The sequence below is a fragment of the Paroedura picta genome, chromosome 6 (genome assembly GCF_049243985.1).
Source record: "Paroedura picta isolate Pp20150507F chromosome 6, Ppicta_v3.0, whole genome shotgun sequence".
NCBI classification, from domain to species: domain Eukaryota; kingdom Metazoa; phylum Chordata; class Lepidosauria; order Squamata; family Gekkonidae; genus Paroedura; species Paroedura picta.
Window position 1 is genome coordinate 15,166,570 of NC_135374.1, and position 20,345 is coordinate 15,186,914.

The 20,345-nt window shown below is 44.5% G+C and overlaps 1 protein-coding gene across 3 annotated transcripts in view; it reads left to right on the forward strand.

Annotated features, from left to right (window-relative positions):
• CNTN5 (contactin 5) overlaps positions 1-20,345 on the forward strand; it is a 744,496-nt gene that overhangs the window by 552,317 nt on the left and 171,834 nt on the right. For all 3 annotated transcript variants that reach the window (XM_077341497.1, XM_077341498.1, XM_077341499.1), the window contains exon 9: positions 14,249-14,351. In XM_077341497.1, coding sequence (XP_077197612.1) covers positions 14,249-14,351 — 103 coding nt within the window. The remainder of the gene's footprint in view (positions 1-14,248; positions 14,352-20,345) is intronic.

A 20,345-nucleotide genomic window follows, 5' to 3' on the forward strand; every position in this document is an offset into this window, starting at 1 on the left:
CTAAAAGTAATTATATCTTAAGCGCTGGGTGGTTGGCAATTTGGCTTTTAAGTAAGCAGTCTCTGAGCCCTCATTAGCCATTGGCTGCACTGTGGAGTTGGCTGAGAAGTTTAGAGGGGGCAGGAGATGGGCGATAAGCAAAAAAGCTGAAGTAGCAGGAGAAATACAGTGGAAGAGTGCCTCTAAGCTGCTTTCTTCCTCTGCTGAAATCAGTTGAGCTTCAACGATGGTGCAGAAAGTTCTAGAACAAAACTTGTGTTCAGGGTCTCGGGCAGGCTTTCTCAACCAGGGTTTCATGAAACCCTGGGGTTTCTTGATGGCCCTGGAAAGATTTCCTGAATGGGTGGGAGTTAATTGATTTTTTATATATATATTTCAATGTATTAAACACTTATTGGGTGATATGACCATATATAGTCCTGTCAACCCATCCCCACTGGCCAACGATGGGCCTGTCGGGATTGGGAAGGAGAGAGGCCCCAGGTGGGCATGTATAGAGCTCTGCTTTTCAGCCATATTCTTCATGATTGTGCCACCTCTGGGGTTTCTCAAAGCCTGAAGATTGTTTCAGAGGTTTCTCAACAGTAAAAAAGTTGAGAAAGGCTGATCTAGGCTCAGCAAAGCTTAGAAGGAAAGCTCTCTTATGCAGCTTCTTCTTGCATTGTTAGGGGAAATCAAGTTTGTTTTGGGTTTGTTGAGTAGCTCTGAGTAAAGAGACATTTAGAGTAAACCAATTACCACCACCACCCAAAAAAGAAATCCTTTCAGTGAGTTTTACTGCTCCAAATCTTCTTCTTCAGAATTCTCAGTTGTGGCAATGCCACCAGGACTGGGCTCCTTATGACAAGAATGCTCTTGAGACAAGCATGTCTGTGTATTTATCTTCATTGAGGCAGCTGAATAATATTATAGCTTTATGTCAAACCCTGGAAGGATGTAAGAATTTGCTTGTCTTTATATTAATCTTTTATTTCCTCAGAGCTCTGCCTCAAAGGGAAACTTATCTCCTTGATACGAAGCAAATTAAATAAAAACATCAAGAAATCCTTGAATGGATTCTGAATAAAATGAATACCTCATTTGTGCAGATGTCCTTGACAATCAGTCATTCCCTACAATTCAATTTCACTTTGTGCAGACTTACCAAAAACAATTTAAAATTCTATCTAAAGAGATAAAAAGTTTCATCAGGGAAAAAAAATATACATATATATATCATGCATCATTTCATTAGCTTCCTCTTACAATCCTTTAGAAAGTCTCAAGAATTATTTAATAAGGGGTTTACAAACAGTAGAAAGATAAAGGTGAAGATGCATCTTTGAAGTCTCAGTTGCAAACCGGAAGCAGGGGAAAAATGTCTTTGCTGAAGTAGACCAGAGACAACCTTCTCTGAAGGGGAAAATGGAAGTACCAACAATCGGTGCTACTTGATGTGTGTGTCATTATTTGGGTCTTATGTATTTTATGAGACCTTCCCCCCACACGTGTATGTGAGGTATACTTCCATACAAAGAAAGAACACCATGGAAGTTTCTTTATAGAAACCTTCTCCAGCCTTCACCCATCCCCACCTACCCACAAATACAGGGCCACAGCTCTGTTCCACATACTAATGATTATTTAGAACATTGCAATCATAAGAAGAGCTCAACTGAAGAAGAAGAGTTGGTTATTATATGCCGCTTTTCTCAACCTGAAGGAGTCTCAAAGTGGCTTACAATCCCCTTCCCATTCCTCTCCCCACAACAGACACCCTGTGAGGGAGGTGAGGCTGAGGGAGCCCTGATATCACTGCTCAGTCAGAACAGCTTTATCAGTGCTGTAGCGAGCCCAGAGTCACCCAGCTGGCTGCATGTGGGGGAGCAGGGAATCAAACCCAGCTCACAGATTAGAAGTCCGCACTCCTAACCACTACACCAAGCTGGATCAGACTAGTGGTCCATTTAGTCCTATCTCACATCAGAGACCATTATTTACTCAAAGGGGGATAGCTGGGAAAGAGAGTAAATAATTTGCATTAATTAATTAATTAATTAATTTTTATTTTTTTAATATATTATATGTTTACAACAGGGCCTCTTGTGGCGCAGAGTGGTAAGGCAGCAGACATGCAGTCTGAAAGCTCTGCCCATGAGGCTGGGAGTTCAATCCCAGCAGCTGGCTCAAGGTTGACTCAGCCTTCCATCCTTCTGAGGTCGGTAAAATGAGTACCCAGCTTGCTGGGGGGTAAATGGTAATGACTGGGGAAGGCACTGGCAAACCACCCCGTATTGAGTCTGCCATGAAAACGCTAGAGGGCGTCACCCCGAGGGTCAGACCTGACCCGGTGCTTGCACAGGGGATACATTTACCTTTACCTTTTTTGTTTACATAAAACATATAAACAATACATGAAACAATCCATAACATATCAATACCATAACAATCATGCTAATAACTGATCATTGTAACAGTGCAAACAATGCAACAGTGCTCTTTCCCTTGAGATATTGCATGAGCTGGACTGTCCAGTCTTAGATCCGTGTGCATGGACGCAGGGGGTAATGTGCCCCTCCATTTTACCGAACTCTACTCGCCATTCACCAAACATACCAGCTTGGTGTAGTGTTTAAAAGCAGCAGGCTCTGGTCTGGAGAATTGGGTTTGATTCCCCACTCCTCCCCATGCAGCCAGCTGGGTGACCTTGGGCTAGTCATGGTGCTGTTAGAGCTGTTCTCGCAGGGTAGTTCTGTCAGAACTCTCTCAGCCTCACCTCCCTCACAGGTTGCCTGTCATTGGGAGAGGGAGAGAAGGCGATTGTAAGCCACTTTGAGATGTCTTTGGGTAGCGATGACTGCTAAGGGAGGTGTGCCTCATGGCTGCGCTCAGGCTGGGCAATGCCACAGCTCTGTAGCAGGGACGGGAAAGGACGGACAGGTGGCCGTCACAGCGGGTCTGGGCCTTGGCAGAAGCATCAACTGTGCTGGACAAGAAGGCTGGAGCACCAAGATGCATCCTGGTCAGGCATGGCACATGGAGAGTGGAGGCAGGAGAGCCCTCCCCTGTTTAAGAGGTATTTCGTGAGGGAGAGTGCGGCCAATGGGAGTTGGCAAGGGCTGAGAGGGAGGCAGATGAACCAGTTAGAGAAGGGAAGGGAAGCAGAAGGGGTGAGGCTGAGACACCCGAGAGGGGGATAAAAGGAGACACCAGGAAAGGCGTAGAGTGGACAGAAGGATGATGAGAATAGAGGAGATAAGAGTGGATGGAGAGACTGGTTAGAGAGAGGAAGACAGCGGAGGAGACCATGGAGAAAGAGGTGAAAGCGGCAGGAGAGGTGACAGAGGACCCAGACATGTGCCAGTTTTGCAGCAGCGACAGCACCCAGAGTCTCCAGAGCCAAGTGACATGGAGGATGTGGACTCCGATGAGGAAGTCTCCTCCCCTCACCCCATACACTGACAGCTAAGTGAAGGATCCACCCCTGACCCCAGGAGAGGCAACCCAACTGGGAGAAGTTCAACAGGTCAGGCTGTGTGTTATCACAGACACATAAAGTGATGAGTTCTCAAAAAGAACCCCCACTTCATGCCCAGTCTTTCCCCCACCTCTACCATCTCTCTCTTCTACTCCCTAAGCAACCATTTCCCTAACATGGATGACCCAGGTTAGCCCAATCCCATCATATCTTAGAAGCTAAGTAGGGTCAGCCATGGTTAGTATTTGGAGGAAAGATCACCAAGAGGAGGAAAGCAGTTGCAAACCACCTCTTGTTAGCTGCTTGCCTGGAGGCACTCTACACATAAACAACAATTCGATAACCATTCATCTAGCCTTAGTTCTGACCACATTTTCCAACAATGTGTATACGTTTGCGGACTCTCCTTTTCCTATACCTTTTTACATCCTCTAAGGATTATATGTAGCAGCCCCAATAACCCAGACTAGATGAAGCTCATCAGAAGTCAGAAGCTAAGCGGAGTTGGCCATAGTCAACTTGGATGGGAGACCAACAAGGAAGATGAGTTGCTGTGCAGAGGAAGGCAATGGGAAACCACCTCTCCTCATCTTGCAGTGGAATGTAATGGGGTCACCAAGAGTTGGTTGCCCCTCCAAACATTTTTCTTCCCTCACTCCACAAATTTGTGGAGGTGTTCCTCAACCTTTCCCTCTATCGGCAGTGCTTCAAGAAGTCCAAACTGACATTGTCCCTCTCCACCAAGGAAGATGAAGAGAGTCAAGTGTATTCCAACTAGAAAAAGACAACCCACCTCCCCATTGTTTATTCAAGGTGGATGCATTTCTATTTTCATATGCAAAACAAAGAGAAGGAAACCTGAAGACAGATGGAAAAACATTGTGATTATGTTTGGGCAATTTTCTCCCTAAGTATTCACGCTTAAGTTTAGATTGGGCATATGTGTAGGAACATATGTTGCTTACAGCTGGCTTTTCAACATAGCTGATTTTTTTAAAAAAACAGATTAGTTCAAACTGTCCACACACAAAAAATCTTTAAAAAAAAAAAGCAAATTAGATCTTGAGAGTTCTTTGAGTCTTAAAGTTAAGCCTTGGAAATGTCAGCTGTGGCCAGAACTGGCAAATGAAGTGAGAATAGCCCACACTGGAGGCTCTTGGACTTCTGTGCTGATCTTCATTTCAGGTTTATTGGTTCTCTAAACAAAAAGGGATCTCCCAGTCTTGAAGTGATTTTGAGTTTCTCATCCCTGCTGTTTCTACCTGAAAATTCATAGAATCACAGAATCATAGAGTTGGAACGGGCCACACAGGCCATCTAGTCCAACCCCCTGCTCAACGCAGAATCAGCCCAAAACAGCCTAAAACATCCAAGAAAAGTGTGTATCCAACCTTTGCTTGAAGACTGCCAGTGAGGGGGAGCTCACCACCTCCTTAGGCAGCCTATTCCACTGCTGAACTACTCTGACTGTGAAAAATGTTTTCCTGATATCTAGCCTATATCGTTGTACTTGAAGTTTAAACCCATTACTGCGTGTCCTCTCCTCTGCAGCCAACGGAAACAGCATCCTGCCCTCCTCCAAGTGACAACCTTTCAAATACTTAAGGAGGGCTATCATGTCCCCTCTCAACCTTCTTTTCTCCAGGCTGAACATTCCCAAGTCCCTCAACCTATCATCATATCCCTGATGGATAGAAAAAAACAGTGTCTACATTGATACTATAAAACAATGCTTTGGGTTCAGGACATGGAAGAATCTTTGCTGAGCATATCATTCTCAGGAGGAACAGGCCAGGTTTGGGGAATGCCTACCGAATGGCTGCACATAATTGAGTGGAGTCAGAGTTTCACTTGACTGTTGATTTGACACATAGTGACTGCTGCCATCAAAGGAAGGTGCAGGTGTTTTATTACTCCTTCTACTAATTATCTGTCAAAAGTTTTGTCTGGTTGCAAGAGACCTTGGGCACACAGCGTTGTGTGACCGCTCATTAACACAGGTTCCCAGGGAGAACGAGGCCTGCTTTTGTACACCAGCCCCTTGCTCTCCTCTCCCTCTCTCCTGATTCTGGAACAAGGATGAACCAGATCCTGCTTCAGTGTTTCCCTCTATCCCCAGCCCCATTCAAAGCAGGGTGGAATTTCATCTCTGGGCCAAATCAAAACCAAATTTGCTTGTTGACTTTTCCTTCGTAAACAGGACGATACTCACAAGCTGAGATATAGATGCACCTCTCTCTTTTAAAAAAACCCTAAACTTTGCCTGTGTTTTACCTACCTGACAGCTTTTCCTGCCGTCCTGCCACGTGACATGGTGTCCGGCTAGGAGCAAGTTGTCATTTCCCGACAAATTGTCAGGCCCACTGATACAGCCTGATTGTGAACGGCAGCCTTTTTGCTTCGGGACAGAGCTGCTCCGGCTCCATAACGAGGGCATTTTGTTGCTGTTGGCGGTGAAATAATGGGACGATTTGGGTTGCTGAAGGAAGGAGGAGGCACTCAAGCGCCTGCCACGTCTTTATTATCAGGGGCATGGCTGGATGTTTGCGCTTGATTGGCCTTTGTGGACCACACATGGGTCATCACAGCTGACAAGCCTCTTGTTCTTATTCGACCCCATTGGATAGCAGAGCTAGTAAGAGCAGTCCTACTTTCTATATTTATTACGGCTGAGTGGGAGAAGAAGTATTTGAGATATAATACGGATCAGATCAGCCATAATTGTAGCAATCAGGTAGAATCCTACCTTAGGCTGGAGATAGGGTTGTCAGATTCAAATAAAGGAAAAACTACAGACGTTGGGGGTGGAGTCTGCAGAGGGTGGGGTTGTTGGAGGGAAGGGACTTCCATGGGGCATAATGCCATACAATTAATCTTCTAAGTGACCTTATTCTCCAGGGCAATACTTTACTCAGACTGCTCTCTGGCAGGTGGGAGGCTGTGCTCAGAGCAGTGTGCCTCATCCAGGTAAGCACACCCACCAGGGCTGGACCTCCTCCCTCTGTCCCAGCTTACCGTGGGCATCTCACCCCTGAAGTGGGGCTGCAGAATGGGGCTGGTTCTTCTCCAGCCCTGCTAATTGCCCAGAAGCAGCAGGGAAGAGGAGGGCCAGTGATACCTTCAACTGGCCCTCAGTGGGGGAGTGCCCTCTCCGTATTGGGCACAGATCCCCCACTGAGGGCCAATCAGGGTGAGTTTTACCTGATGTTTCATTGGGGTCCCAAACTGGGTACTATTTGGAGGAAGATAACTTATTAAAGTTTTATTCTGACTTGCTCCCCAAGCCTGAGAGTGGCATACATGGTTCTCTTTCATTTTATACTCATAACAACACAGTGAGTTATTTCAGGGTGAGAGAACATGATTTGACAAAGGTCACTCAGTGATTCATTCTAACCAAGGGTTTTAATTTGGGTCTCCTCTGACCCACACAGGATAATGCACTTTTAATATGCTTTGGCAGCTGGATTTTCCTGTACGGAACAGGAAGATCTACTTTGAAAGTGCATTGAAAGTGCATTATCTATTGTGTGCAGACTAGGTCCTTGTCCAGCAACCTAACCATTATACCACACATACATCACCAATCGCCATCACCAATATAATATAAAATGAGTTTTGGCTTTGTTTCATCCACATGTAGTCCTGAAGTCATTATTTAACCTATGAAGAGGGTGCAGGGTTACCAACCTCTCGGTAAGGCCTTGGTTTCCTGAAATTACAACTTATCTTTAAACTACAGAGATCAGTTTCCCTGGAGAAAATGAAAGCTTCAGAGGACAGACTCCATGAAGTCCCTACCCAGAGACTTCTTCGAAATCCAGGAATTTCCCAGGCCAGAAACCCAAAAGTTTATAATGAGGAGCAATATCTGATCCAGGGTATGGGATATGATGCAGCCAAAACGTTTTCTTCAGGGACTCAAGTTGACCTAGTAGAGGTTTAGCATGGATTTTGGCTTCGCAGAGACTTTTTTCCCCATTAGTTCCTGAAAACAGGAACAATAAACAATATTTTTTTTGTAAAATACAGAAATCACACCATGGAAACAAGAGGCAGAACTTTTTTTAAAAGATTATGTTCTGGGATTTTGTCATACAGCTTAAATTGACATGAACCTGAAAGCGTTCCTAAATTTCTTCCAGTGTACTGCAGTTCTGCCATACAATGCAAGCTAAACATTGCTTAGCATTTAGGTCAGGTATTTTTTTTTAAAAAAAGGATATTCCTTTGCACCACTGAGATTTATACAGCTAGAGGCAGCGGTGTTTTAGGGCAGCGTAGAAGATATACAGGCCTTCAGTAATGCAATATGCAAGCAGCCGTAAGCTTCTGTGGGTATTTGTCCCAGTGGAAAACCCTCATCCAAAATCTGAGCCTTTCTGCAGTCAGTTTATTAATCTTAGTGCCAATTATCTGTTTGGAGGAGGAAGAGAGCTAGATTCAGGCCCTGCTGTTGTTCCCAAAGAGATTATTGGTGGTGTTGCAGACAGCTTTCTGAAATTATGCACAGGAGAAACTCCGAAGAAGCACTACAATAATATATTCCCTGCTGTCTCTTTGCTCCTGCCTAAGGGTACCAGCCTCTCCCATAATTACAACTGATCTCCAGGTAACAGAGATCAGGTCCCCTGTAGAAAATGGCTACTTTGAAGGCCATAATCTATTGCTTTAGACCCTGCTGAGGTTTCTCCTCACCCCAAAGCCCAGCCTTCGAAGGCTCCATCCCCAAAACTTCCCTGGAATTTCTCAAGTCAGAATTGGTAACTGTACTCCACCATCTTTCAGTCCTACCGTATAGAAACATTCTGTACTAATTGCCAATTTGGAAAGTGTGGTGGTGGTTAGAGAAGCATAGAATCACAGAATCACAGAATCATAGAGTTGGAAGGGGCCATGCAGGCCATCTAGTCCAACCCCCTGCTCAACACAGGATCAGCCCAAAGCATCCTAAAGCATCCAAGAAAAGTGTGCATCCAACCTTTGCTTGAAGACTGCCAGTGAGGGGGAGCTCACCATCTCCTTAGGCAGCCTATTCCCCTGCTGAACTACTCTGACTGTGAATTTGTTTTTTCCTGATATCTAGCCTATATTGTTGTACTTGTAGTTTAAACCCATTACTGCACGTCCTTTTCTCTGCAACCAACGGGAACAGCTTCCTGCCCTCCTCCAAGTGACAACCTTTCAAATACTTAAAGAGGGCTATCATGTCCCCTCTCAACCTCCTTTTCTGCAGGTTGAACATTCCCAAGTCCCTCAACCTATCTTCATAGGGCTTGGTCCTTTGGTCCCAGATCATCTTCGTCGCTCTCCTTTGTACCCTTTCAATTTTATCTACGTCCTTCTTGAAGTGAGGCCTCCAGAACTGCACACAGTACTCCAGGTGTGGTCTGACCAGTGCCGTATACAATGGGACTATGACATCTTGTGATTTTGATGTGATGCCCCTGTTGATACAGCCCAAAATGGCATTTGCATCATTCACTCATTCCTCCAACTAGGCAAGCGGCTTACTCAGTGTAGTTGGAAGGGACCCCCAGAATCATTTAGTCCAACCCCCTGCAGGATGCAGGAAATCCACAACTACCTGCCCACCCACAGTGATTCCAATTCCATGCCCAGATGATGTCCAGCCCAAATAGTTTCGGAATAGTAACCAACAATGGCTAAACAATACGACAATTAAAGTTATAAATAATTATGATGATTATTTTACAAGTAGCAACTCATTTCAATAGTCTGATTCATGCCATATGGAATTAAGCTAAGCAATCTGTGAATAAAATAATTTTCTTCCCTAGACAGAAGAACATTCATGTCCTGATAATTATGTTCAGTCTTCTGTAGTATTTGCTTAGTGGTCAGATTCCCAGAAATGTTCTGGAACTATTTGACAACGATGATGTTTGGAAAATGTGATGTCTTATTTCAAGCAATTTTGCTGTACACAGTCCCTGCTGGGCTGTTAGATTCTACATTATCTATGCACTATGGCTCCTTTTGTCTTTGCTTACTTACTGGTAGCCAGGGGACTCTGGTTGGAAATATCAGAAATATACAGGGAAGAAAGTTCTACCTCCCCAAATCTCTGTGAGTTTCCCAGCCCAAACTTGGGGACTTGGTCTTCTAGACAACTTTTGAAAGAAGTGCCTTCACTTTGACATTAGTTTTTACCTTGGATAACGAGGAAGAAGATACTGTAGGCAATTTCAGACAAAGCTTCCAGCATCAGAGATAAAAGCGTTATCAGATGATGAAAAAGAGATAGAAGGAAACGACAAAGTGTGAACTGTCCTCCATCGGCTTCCGCCGCACGGAAGACTGTTCTCCTGCCTTTGGGCAAAAGATGATGCGGAGGGCTGTGGATTATCAGTTGAGGAATTGGAAAAGAACTTCTCAAAGTTTGTTGATGAGAAGAGTGTCGTAAACAGAGTGGCCCGTTCTCAGAACAAAAGGCATAAACTGGAATATTAGGAAGGTAAATACAATATTGACAATATGAGTTACCTTCATTCTATAAACTATGCAGTGGGTCCCTTGCCTGTCTTCCTCACCTACGAATGCATCATTTCCCAATACCAATGGCCTTTGCCATCCTTTGGTTCCCCCAGTTAGATTTTTGAGAATTACCCAGATTGACACGGCTCCTGCTTGTGTGCCTATACCCCTTTGTGCCAGCAATTACTTTTTTGCATTTTTGTTTTAGAAAAATTTGTCCCTTAAATAGCCACTAAAGCTGCTCGCAGGACCACCCCGAAGTATAATAACAGTTAAGATGGCCAGTAAAAACTCTCCCAAATTTAAAATTAAGAACATCCGCAAGATCAGTACTAAGGGCTACCTGAGAAAAACACCTGGAAAAATCAGCTGGTTCAAAGGGTAGTAACTAGACCAGACTTTCTCAATCAGAGTTTTATGAAACCCTGGAGTTTCTTGATGACTCTAGAAGGGTTTCCCATATCTCAGGTGATATGACCATATATGGTCATATCAGCCTGCTTTCCCCTCCGCCCTAATGGCAAATGATGTACCTGGAGGGGGTAGAAAGGGGATGGTAGACATGTACCAAGTCATGCTTCCCTACCATATTCTGCATGATGGTGCCACTTCTGGGTTTTCTTGAAGTCTGAAAAATGTTTCAGGGGTTTCTCAGTGGTCAAAAAGTTGAGAATGGCTGAGCTGGACAGTTGCCTCGGGCTGGTTACGTAGTCTGTATCGCTCTGCAGAATGAAAGATCTGAAGAAGCTGCCCATTTGGTTCCAGGGGCCATTCCAAGTGTCAGTTCTTATAGTTAGAGTCCTTCATGGCTTGAGGCCAGAGAACGGGAAGGACTGCCTCTTATTGTTCAACCCATCACTTAAGAACGACCTCACAGCCCTGGTAATCTTCGGGTAGCGACAGGGCTTTTTCAGTAGGGCAGGGGTAGTCAACCTGTGGTCCTCCAGATGTCCATGGACTACAATTCCCATGAGCCCCTGCCAGCATTTAGGATGCTTTGGGCTGATCCTGCATTGAGCAGGGGGTTGGACTAGATGGCCTGTATGGCCCCTTCCAACTCTATGATTCTATGATGCTACCCCATGCAGTAGGGGATTGTGGAAATAGCTTATAGTAGAAAAGGAACACTTGTTTGAAAATGTGAGTTGTTTGCAGAGCAGGAGAGGACTGGCCGTTATGGCCAGAGGGACATTTATTGGGAAATGGCGAGCTAAAAATATTTAATTAAATTTCTCAATAGGCCAGTTGCCTTGGGTGGGGCATCCCAGTGGCTAATGAGCTGCATGCAACTTGGCAGAGATTTTTGCAATGAGGGGGAGGCCATGTGAGTCTGCCTAAGTGCATGTAGCCTCCAAGACCGGCAAGCTACCACTCCCTCCTGATGACAGGGTGGGGGATATAGGCAGTTTCTCCCTCCCTCTTTCCTATGGCATTATATCCCACTGAGATCAACCCCCTTCCCAAATCCTGCCTTCCTCGAGGTCTACCCTGAAATCTCTAGGAATTCCCCAACATAAAGTTGCAAACTCACTTGGGTATTGGTTAATATTTTGGACTGGAATCCAGCATGGTGTCGTGGTTAAGAGTGCTGGCTTATAATCTGGGGAGGTAGGTTTGATTCCCCACTCCTCCACATGCAGCCAGCTGAGTGATCTTGGGCTCATCACAGCCCTGATAGTGGTGTTCTGACCAAGCAGTCCTGTTAGAGGTCTCTCAGCCTCACCAACCTCACAGGGTGTCTGTTATGGGGAGAGGAAGGGAAGGCGATTGTAAGTTGCTTTGAGACTCCTTCAGGTAGTGAAAAGCTGGGCATAAAAACCAACTCCTCCTCCTTCTCCATCTAAAAGACCCCAGTTTGAAAATTTTGTTATTGAATACCTTGAGGAATTAAGAACACAATAAGCTACACAATCTGTGAATAAAATAGTTTTCTTTCCTAGACAGAAGAACATTCATATCCTGATAATTATATTCAGTCTTCTGTAGTATTTTCAATGGGGTGCTGGGGCTGGAATCCTGGAGAGTGGGAAGGACAAACTAGAGGAAGTGCCCCATACCACCCTACCTGCCAGTGGCTATGGCCCTGAGCCAGCACCTTTCCTGGTCCCCTCTATTTTTTTTTCAGAAAGTTGGAGGGACCATGAGGGGCTTTTGCCCCACACAGCACTTGAATGGCCATTGGAGATCTTATTGATTGTGCAGATTAAAATAACGGTCTTTTGGTAGTGGCTGCCAGCACAGTATTGTTTTTGTTCTGTCTCACGCCACTTTTTCCTTGCGTATTTTCGAAATTACGCCTCTTTCTCCATGTATTTGGACTTAATTTGTGTTTGTGATTCCTCTGTTACAACATCTCTGCATTTGTGGGAACCCAGTAGTTGAAGATTTGCCACTCTGTCTACTGGAATGCCCACTGTATGCAGATCCAAGGAGGAAATTCTTAAATAAAATCATTCCAGGGGCATTTTCTTCAGCTCATGATACATTAGGGTATTTGCTCTCCGATACGGACCCGTTTGTGTCACAAAGGGTTGCCACCGTTGCTTTGGCCGCAAGAAAGATTCAAGCTGGCCTTGCAGCAAATACTGCGGGCTAATGAGCAGAAGGTATGGGTTAATGTATGTAATTTTTACGCTGTATTTGTTTTTTAATAATTTTATTGTATCTGATCTTGCAATGGCCTATGGGCTAGTGCAATAAAGTTTGACTTTTACTTTGACTTTTGTGCTTGTGTATGGATCCACCTTCTATGGCAGCCATTTTTTTTGGCTGACTTCACCTCCAAAGGCAGCCATTTTGTAGTTGACTTCACTTTTGATGGCAGCCATTTTGTAGTTGACTTCACTTTTGATGGCAGCCATTTTGTAGTTGACTTCACTTTTGATGGCAGCCATTTGGTAGTTGACTTCACTTTTGACGGCAGCCATTTGGTGTGGCATGTAGTCCCATACTACATCCCAGGGATTCAGGTAAAAAGTCAACCAAAGTCCTTGCAGCCATCAGGTTCAGCTCTTGTTTTCCTGTTTTCCCTTTCCCTCTTTCCTCACTTGGCTCTCAGTCTGTGGGTCTGTACTTTTGGGTGTTCACTTTATGAGGGAGTTCGCAATAAGATCATTGCCCCCTCCCCCCTTACTTTGGATTCCCAGTGACTCTGAGGGAGGGAGAATTCAGAGCCTTCCATCCGGAAGACACAGTGAAGTTTCCAAGCAGACAGCTAAATATCGTGGCGTAACGCGCAAATTACGCCGAAAACATGTTATTGGAAAGCTGTCATGCTTTAGGTATACTGACCCTGATATGTTGCTTAGCTGAGTTACTGTTTTAAACATTTGATTTATAAGCGTGTGTGGTTTCTTTACTGTTAAGCATTTATTCATTGTCACATTTTATTAGATTACCTTTTAAAAACTCGTGTCGGTTTTATAGCTGGCTCGAAGCTGCATTACAAATAAATCAATCTCACCGTAGCCTGTTCCCGGGAGGTAGACCGTGTCCTTCATGATGTTGCCTCTCATTCTGCACGTTATGGCTCTAGCGAGTACCTCTGGCCACCTTTCGGCCGCTGGCTTTAAATATGCCCACCAGCCTTGTGTCTGAATTCCAAGGAGCGCCCACAGGCTCAGAAAGGTGGAGAAACCCTGTGGCAGAAGATAATCTTATAAAAATACATCCCAAAAGCAATTCTTGCTGAGTTCATTGGGACTTCACTCAAACGAGTGTTCAAGGAAAACTGCTGCCTGAAGTCTTTTTTTTTCCTCCCTCCGATATTTTTATTAGATAATTAAATCGGAGGAAAACAATTCATGTGATGGTATACAATAATAAAGCTTGCTTTTCCAATACTCTAAATATAAAATCTAATTTTCCAGAAAATTAATCCATGTTTTGAATTGAGATTTTTATGTTTGGGGATGTGGTTATTACGGGGGGGGGGGGAGGGGCGGGGGGGTCTCCATATGAAATACAGAGGCTTACCCAGATCATAGCTTGCAGGTCAGTTGTGAGGGTGGCATACAAGTTTGGAGCGCTCATTAAGAAATAATCCTCTTTCTTAAAAAAAGGTTGATGGGTTGATACCGAAAAAGTGAAACGTTCTGTCTTTTTAGGTGGCCTCTGGGATTTGATCCTGATGAATAAGGATTTCGCTCCATTCTGAACTTTGTAGCTATCTAACCTGTTGCACAACTTTGTTTAACACTGTCTAACACTGCTTTGGCAACGGGCTTTCTACAACTGGAAGCAGTCAGTGATATGTATTTTATTTTTAAACAACTTTTCCCCCTAATTTCCCAGGTGTGATGGGGGAATATGAGCCGAAAATTGAAGTCCATTTTCCATACACAGTTACAGCCGCAAAGGGATCTACCATTAGGATGGAGTGTTTTGCACTTGGAAAGTGAGTACATATTATTCCATGATTAGACACCACTGATTATTATAAGAGTACATATTTCATTGGAGGGGAGGGGTCCTCCTTTCAGTTTTGCAAATCCCCTTCCTTTATCCGTGAGCCAGCTTGGTGTAATGGTTAAGAGTGGCAGCTTCTAATCTGGGTGGCCATGTTTGATTCCCTGCTTCTCCACATGCAGCCAGCTGAGTGGCCTGATTTATCAGGGCTCTCTCAGCCTCACCCACCTCACAGGGCGTCCGTTGTGGGGAAAGGAAAGGGAAGGCGAACGTAAGCTATGTTGAGACTCCTTCAGACAGAGAAAAGCAGCATATAAGAACCAGCTCTTCTTCTTCAGTAATATCAGGGCTCTCTCAGCCTCATCTACCTCACAGGGTGTCTGTTGTGGGGTGAGGAAAGGGAAGGCAAATGTAAGCTGCTTTGAGACTCCTTCGGGTAGAGAAAAGCGGCATATAAGAACCAACTCTTCTTCTTCAGTAATATCAGGGCTCTTTCAGCCTCACCTCCCTCATGGGGTGTCTGTTGTGAGGAGAGAAAGGGAAGGCAATTGTAAGCTGCTTTGAGACTCTTTCAGACAGAGAAAAGTGGCGTATAAGAACCAATTCTTCTTCAGTAATATCAGGGCTCTTTCAGCCTCACCTACCTCACAGGGCATCTGCTGTGGGGAAAAGAAAGGGAAGGCTGCTTTGAGACTCCTTTGGGTCGAGAAAAGCAGCATATAAAAAACCAACTCTTTTTCTTATGCTAAATTTTTAGAAAGTAGCTGTTATAGGAACTGTGTAGGTAGGCAATTGTTCTATATCAACAGTGCAATCCTATGCAGAGTTACTCTAGACTCAGCCTATTGATGCCAATGACCTTAGGCTAGAGTCTCTGGACTTGACTGTTCACAGTTCACAAAACAATGTTCATGAACTAAAGATCTGCCATGAACTTGAAAAGTGGTAGCTCTTATGGAATCGAGTCCTCCTTGAGCTCCTTCCCCTCCCGAAACCCTAGTGGTAGGTGTATTATTATTATTAGATTTATTATATTTCTTACCCGCTGCTCTCAGAAATGACTCGCAGTAGGTTACAATAAAATAAAACCCCAATACATAAAAACATAAATACCCATAAATTACATAAATAAAGGCAGCATATATAGGGGGTTGCATTGTTAACAATAATAATAAATGTTCAGGTCTTTGATCCATTTGCACAGTTTTCTAGACCTGGCTTTCTTCACCGGGATTTCTTGAAACCCTGGAATTTGTTCCTGACCCTAGAAGGGTTTTCTGAATGGGTGAGAATTGATTGTTTTATATATGTCTTTAAAAATGTTAAACATTTAATGGGTGATACGAACATGTATGGTCATGTTGACCCGCCCTCCATCCAAAAAGGGCCAATGATGCGCCTGGAGGAGGTGGGAGGGGCCTTGGGTGGGCGTGTACACAACTATGCTTCCCAACTATATTCTGCATGATCGTGCCACTTCTGAGGTTTCTTGAAAACTGGATACTGATCCAGGGACTTCTCAATGGTAAAAACGTCGAGAATGGATGTTCCAAACATTTCCGTGCTCAACTTAATAAAAGTTAATCTGAATTGGTATGTGATGAATGGGCCCTGCCATTGGATCTACCATGTTCCCAGGTTGGTGCACAACTTCTTAGAGGCATGAAGAAATCCATAAGCTCCACGAAAAGCCCATAACAAAATCAAGTCAGCCCATTCATCGCATGCAAAACTTTTAATGAAAGCAGTCTATCCTGTTTGCAAATATGGAAAATCCATAGCTCCGAGTTGCCTTCTTCATAGTCATCCCAGGATGGAGATGGTGAGTTAGCAACATGCGATCACTAAATCCATAAATATTTCATTGCTCCCGAATGTGAAAATTGATAAACCAGTAAAGGGAGAAAGAGATGAAATGCCTGGCAGTGCTTATGAAATTGTGCAACATTATCTGGATTTATATTCCGTCGTATTCCAAAGGCACAGGGTGGGAAGCAACACATTAAAATACAAAATGTAGAACTATGAAATATATTAAATCCAAACAGCCCTTTCGCTGCCTTTTCCTGGTCACCTGACTTTTCACCTGAAATAGGAAGGGCAAAAACATAAATTTGCAAGGGGAAGGTTGGTTTGTCAATATAGGATATGCTCAATGCAAAAGTATTCGGCACAGCCTAAGGCACTAAGATTCAGGGCCATATTACATTTAATAGAGCTCGGCTAGGCAGCGTGACTTCCTTCTAAGCCCATTGATTTGAGCAGGATTTAACTCTGCTTATGGCCAGCACTTCCTACATTTGAATGATCTGTTGAAATGCGTAATCTCATGTCCCCTGTTGGCACTGAATGTGTAATCCTGAACAGAGTTTCACTCTCCTAAATCCATTCAAGTGAGTGTGCTTAGTTAAGTGGGACTCTGCTTAGGATTGGCCTGGAATTATCTTATGCCTAAACTGGACTACAGAGCATTATCCAAAATGCAAAATAGAAAGTAAACATTTCATAGAATCATAGAATCATAGAGTTGGAAGGGGCCATACGGGCCATCTAGTCCAACCCCCTGCTCAATGCAGGATCAGCCCTAAGCATCCTAAAGCATCCAAGAAAACTGTGTATCCAACCTTTGCTTGAAGACTGCCAGTGAGGGGGAGCTCACCACCTCCTTAGGCAGCCTATTCCACTGCTGAATACTACTATTCTTATGCCTTATTCCTACCAATGAAAGCAAGGCCCTATCAGAACTCAGACAGTTCTGTTGGACCTACAAAATGGAGCTCTTCTGCTAGGCTTCCCAGATGAGGCCAATGACAAGGACCTTCCTACCTCCTGGGCCCTTGTCAGGCAACCTTAACACTCAGCATGTCCCTAAACATTACTGTTATCCCTTTTCAACTGTTGTGATTACCCAAATGTTGTTGTTATAACTGTTATCATTGCAACTGGGAAGACCATAACCTTGACTAGATGCACTTTTGTTGGCAGGGTGATGTCTCTGCTTTTTAGGATGCTGTCTAGATTTGCCATAGCTTTCCTCCCTGGGAACAACCGTCTTTTAATTTCCTTGCTGCAGTCCCCATCTGCAGTGATCTTGGAGCCCAGGAAAATAAAATCTGTCACTATCTCCATTTCTTCCCCATCTATTTGCCAGGTTGATAGCTAATGTCATAATTAGATTATGTCCAAGTTCACATTTTGCATTAAAAAAAATGCCTGCATTGCCAAGCAATGGAAAGGTATCTGAATAAGGCAGACCCATTAACTAATGGTAGAAAAGCAGACCTTTTAGTGCTTGAAGACTTTATCTCTGTTTCCCAGCCATCCCGACCACATCAGTCCAGCTTTGCCCAAACTACATTTTGGACTTGATTCTCTAATAATTAGATGAATGACATTTCAGGGGGCACCTGGAGGCTACAGGAGGAAGTAAACAAGTATGACAATCCTTCTCCTCTCTTCCTGCATTCCATTTATGCCTTAATAGTATTTACAACTGTTTCTATTGTTTCGTTTTGCAGAGTAATCATCTGAGAACAGAATCTCTTTATTGTTCAGCATTTTAGTAGGGGGAGGGAGGGAGATAAAATAAACAAATGCCGGCTATCAGTAAATTTCCAAATGGTGTTTGCTGCAGGGCTTTCTCTCTCTCTCTCTTTCTCTCTCTGTTTTCCAAGTGATTTTGGCTCAGGCCCTCTCTCATGGCTTCTGTTCCATTGTAATTGTGAGAATGACAAATATTCCCCAGGGAGTTTCTGTGGTCGGCAATTGGCAAGCATGCTCTGAAAAGAACCTGGGCTTTTAGTTACAGATTAATGATTTATTAATAGTGTTTATTTGGAGCTGCCAATCACCCCAGGCTCCTGGAATGAAACTCTCGAGGCGAAGAAAGCGCCGTATGTGCCTGTCAAACTTGGGCCGTGTGGTTTGGCCCCTTGATTGACACCCGGAAGTCAAAGGAAATTCTCGCGAACGCTTGCCCACACGGAGGCGTATCTCCCTCCCCCACTGTCGCGATTGTTTATATTTTGCACCTATCGGCTTCACCTGAAAGTAACTGTAAAACAAGACAGCATCTCAAATCTGTATCCAAAAAAGTAGCGGACTTGGTATAAGAGCTCAAGAGCATTTCGGAATAGTGAACAGGAAGCATTTGCCCTTCAAATGTTAAAAAAATAAAGTCTGGTCCTGTTCAGAAAATGGCACTATGAAATTCCATAGAAAGTGTATTCGATCTCTTTGATGTTTCAGTCTAGGGTTGGGTGCTTCGGAGTGTGAAGCGGCCGTTCGCGCCTGAAGCAGCCAGCGTCGCAGAGTGGGATGGGGAACAGAGGCGTGGGCGCACTGGCCGGCCAGCACACAAACAGGCCCATTATGCACGGCCGCCGAAACGGCAATTTCGGGTCACATGGAAAACGCGGAGGGGAAAGAAGCGAAGCAAACCACTTATGCACGGGACGGGATGGAATGGCGGCAAAACCCAGAGGAACCGATTATGCATGCGGCATTCACGGCGCCACTTCTGGTTGCGCCCCGGTCACCCGGAAGCTGTGCTTTCTTCCACGATTTGCTAACGCGGCTTTTTCGGTGGCATGCACCAAATCTGCGGCCGGTTGCAGCCAGCACTATGCGTTATCGGTGATTTTAGTCGCTGCCATTCCACCCCGAATGTACGCTATCCCCCCCGTGCATAATGGGCCACACAGATGCAGAGCTCTGTGCCTGTGTGTGTGCGCCGGCCTGCACATCCACGGCCACACCTCCCCTCCTCACCCGCGCTGCAGTGCTGGCTGCTTCAGGTGTGAACGGCCACTTCAGCCACTGAAGTGCCCGGTCTTCTCCCTGAGATATATTTTCTATCTCTTACCTTTGTATCCTGCACTTCCTCCAGGGTGTCACGTCAGCAATATCTCAATGAAAGAGAATTGGCATTTCAGCAAAACCAGTTTATTGACAAAGCACAGCAGAGACTGTGAGACTTCTTCTTGAACCTGATGCGTTAGGGACGTGCAGATCGATATATTTCCCAATCGTCCCCCTCCAAATGACACACAAAAATGCCCTGACTTATAAAACATGAGGTCACTGCAGTCTCAAGGGAACAAGCAGCCCAGATCTTACACCTGGGTGCCACTTTCAGCACCCAAGGCTGAGCTACAGATAATGCTCTAATCTCCTCTGTCTCCTGGTGCCATCCTATCGACATAGGCCTAGCAAGAAATTCCGCAACACCAAAGCAACACTGAGATAATCTTTAATATGTTTCTCTCAACATTCCATTCATGTGGTGTTTTACTGACATGCATCTGTTCTAATGTTTTGCTCTGGAATTAGCATTGAGAAGTTTAGATGCCTCCATAGAAGTGCACATTAGAAAAAGACAATCAAAATTAATCCCGGCAATGCACCCTGCCTGATACCTTTGTAAGGATGAATAATTTGAATACAATTTCCACAGACTCATGTATCTGGACCTGACCGGGTCAAAGCAGCTTAGTTTTTTATTTCCATTTCCCCCTATAAACTTCCATTTTGGGATGGATTCTGTTGGTGAAGTGTAAGAGAGGTGCTAAGGAGAGTAACTGGCAGATACACCATCTAATCAGAACATGTAGGCCATGTTTGCACAATATATTTTATTTTATTTATTTTTAATTTTTTAATTTTAATTAATTAATTAATTAATTTGGACTTGTTACCTGCCACTATCCGTGAACTGTCTAGCGGTGGGTTACAGAATAAAACCCCACATAAAACAATCATATAACCCCATCCTGATCCATTGTTGTTCCTCTATATATTTATGAAACAGCCTAGGGGGTGGGATGTGTCCGGCTGTCCAAGTTGGAATAGGGCCAATCACGGTGCAGCCAGCTTTGCCCTGATTTGCCCTGCCCCTGCAGCTCCCGCCCTCTGTCCCTGGACTCCAGCCTCTTTGCTCTCAAACAGTGCCTGGAGGCAGCATCAGGTAAGGGAAGAGGCCCTG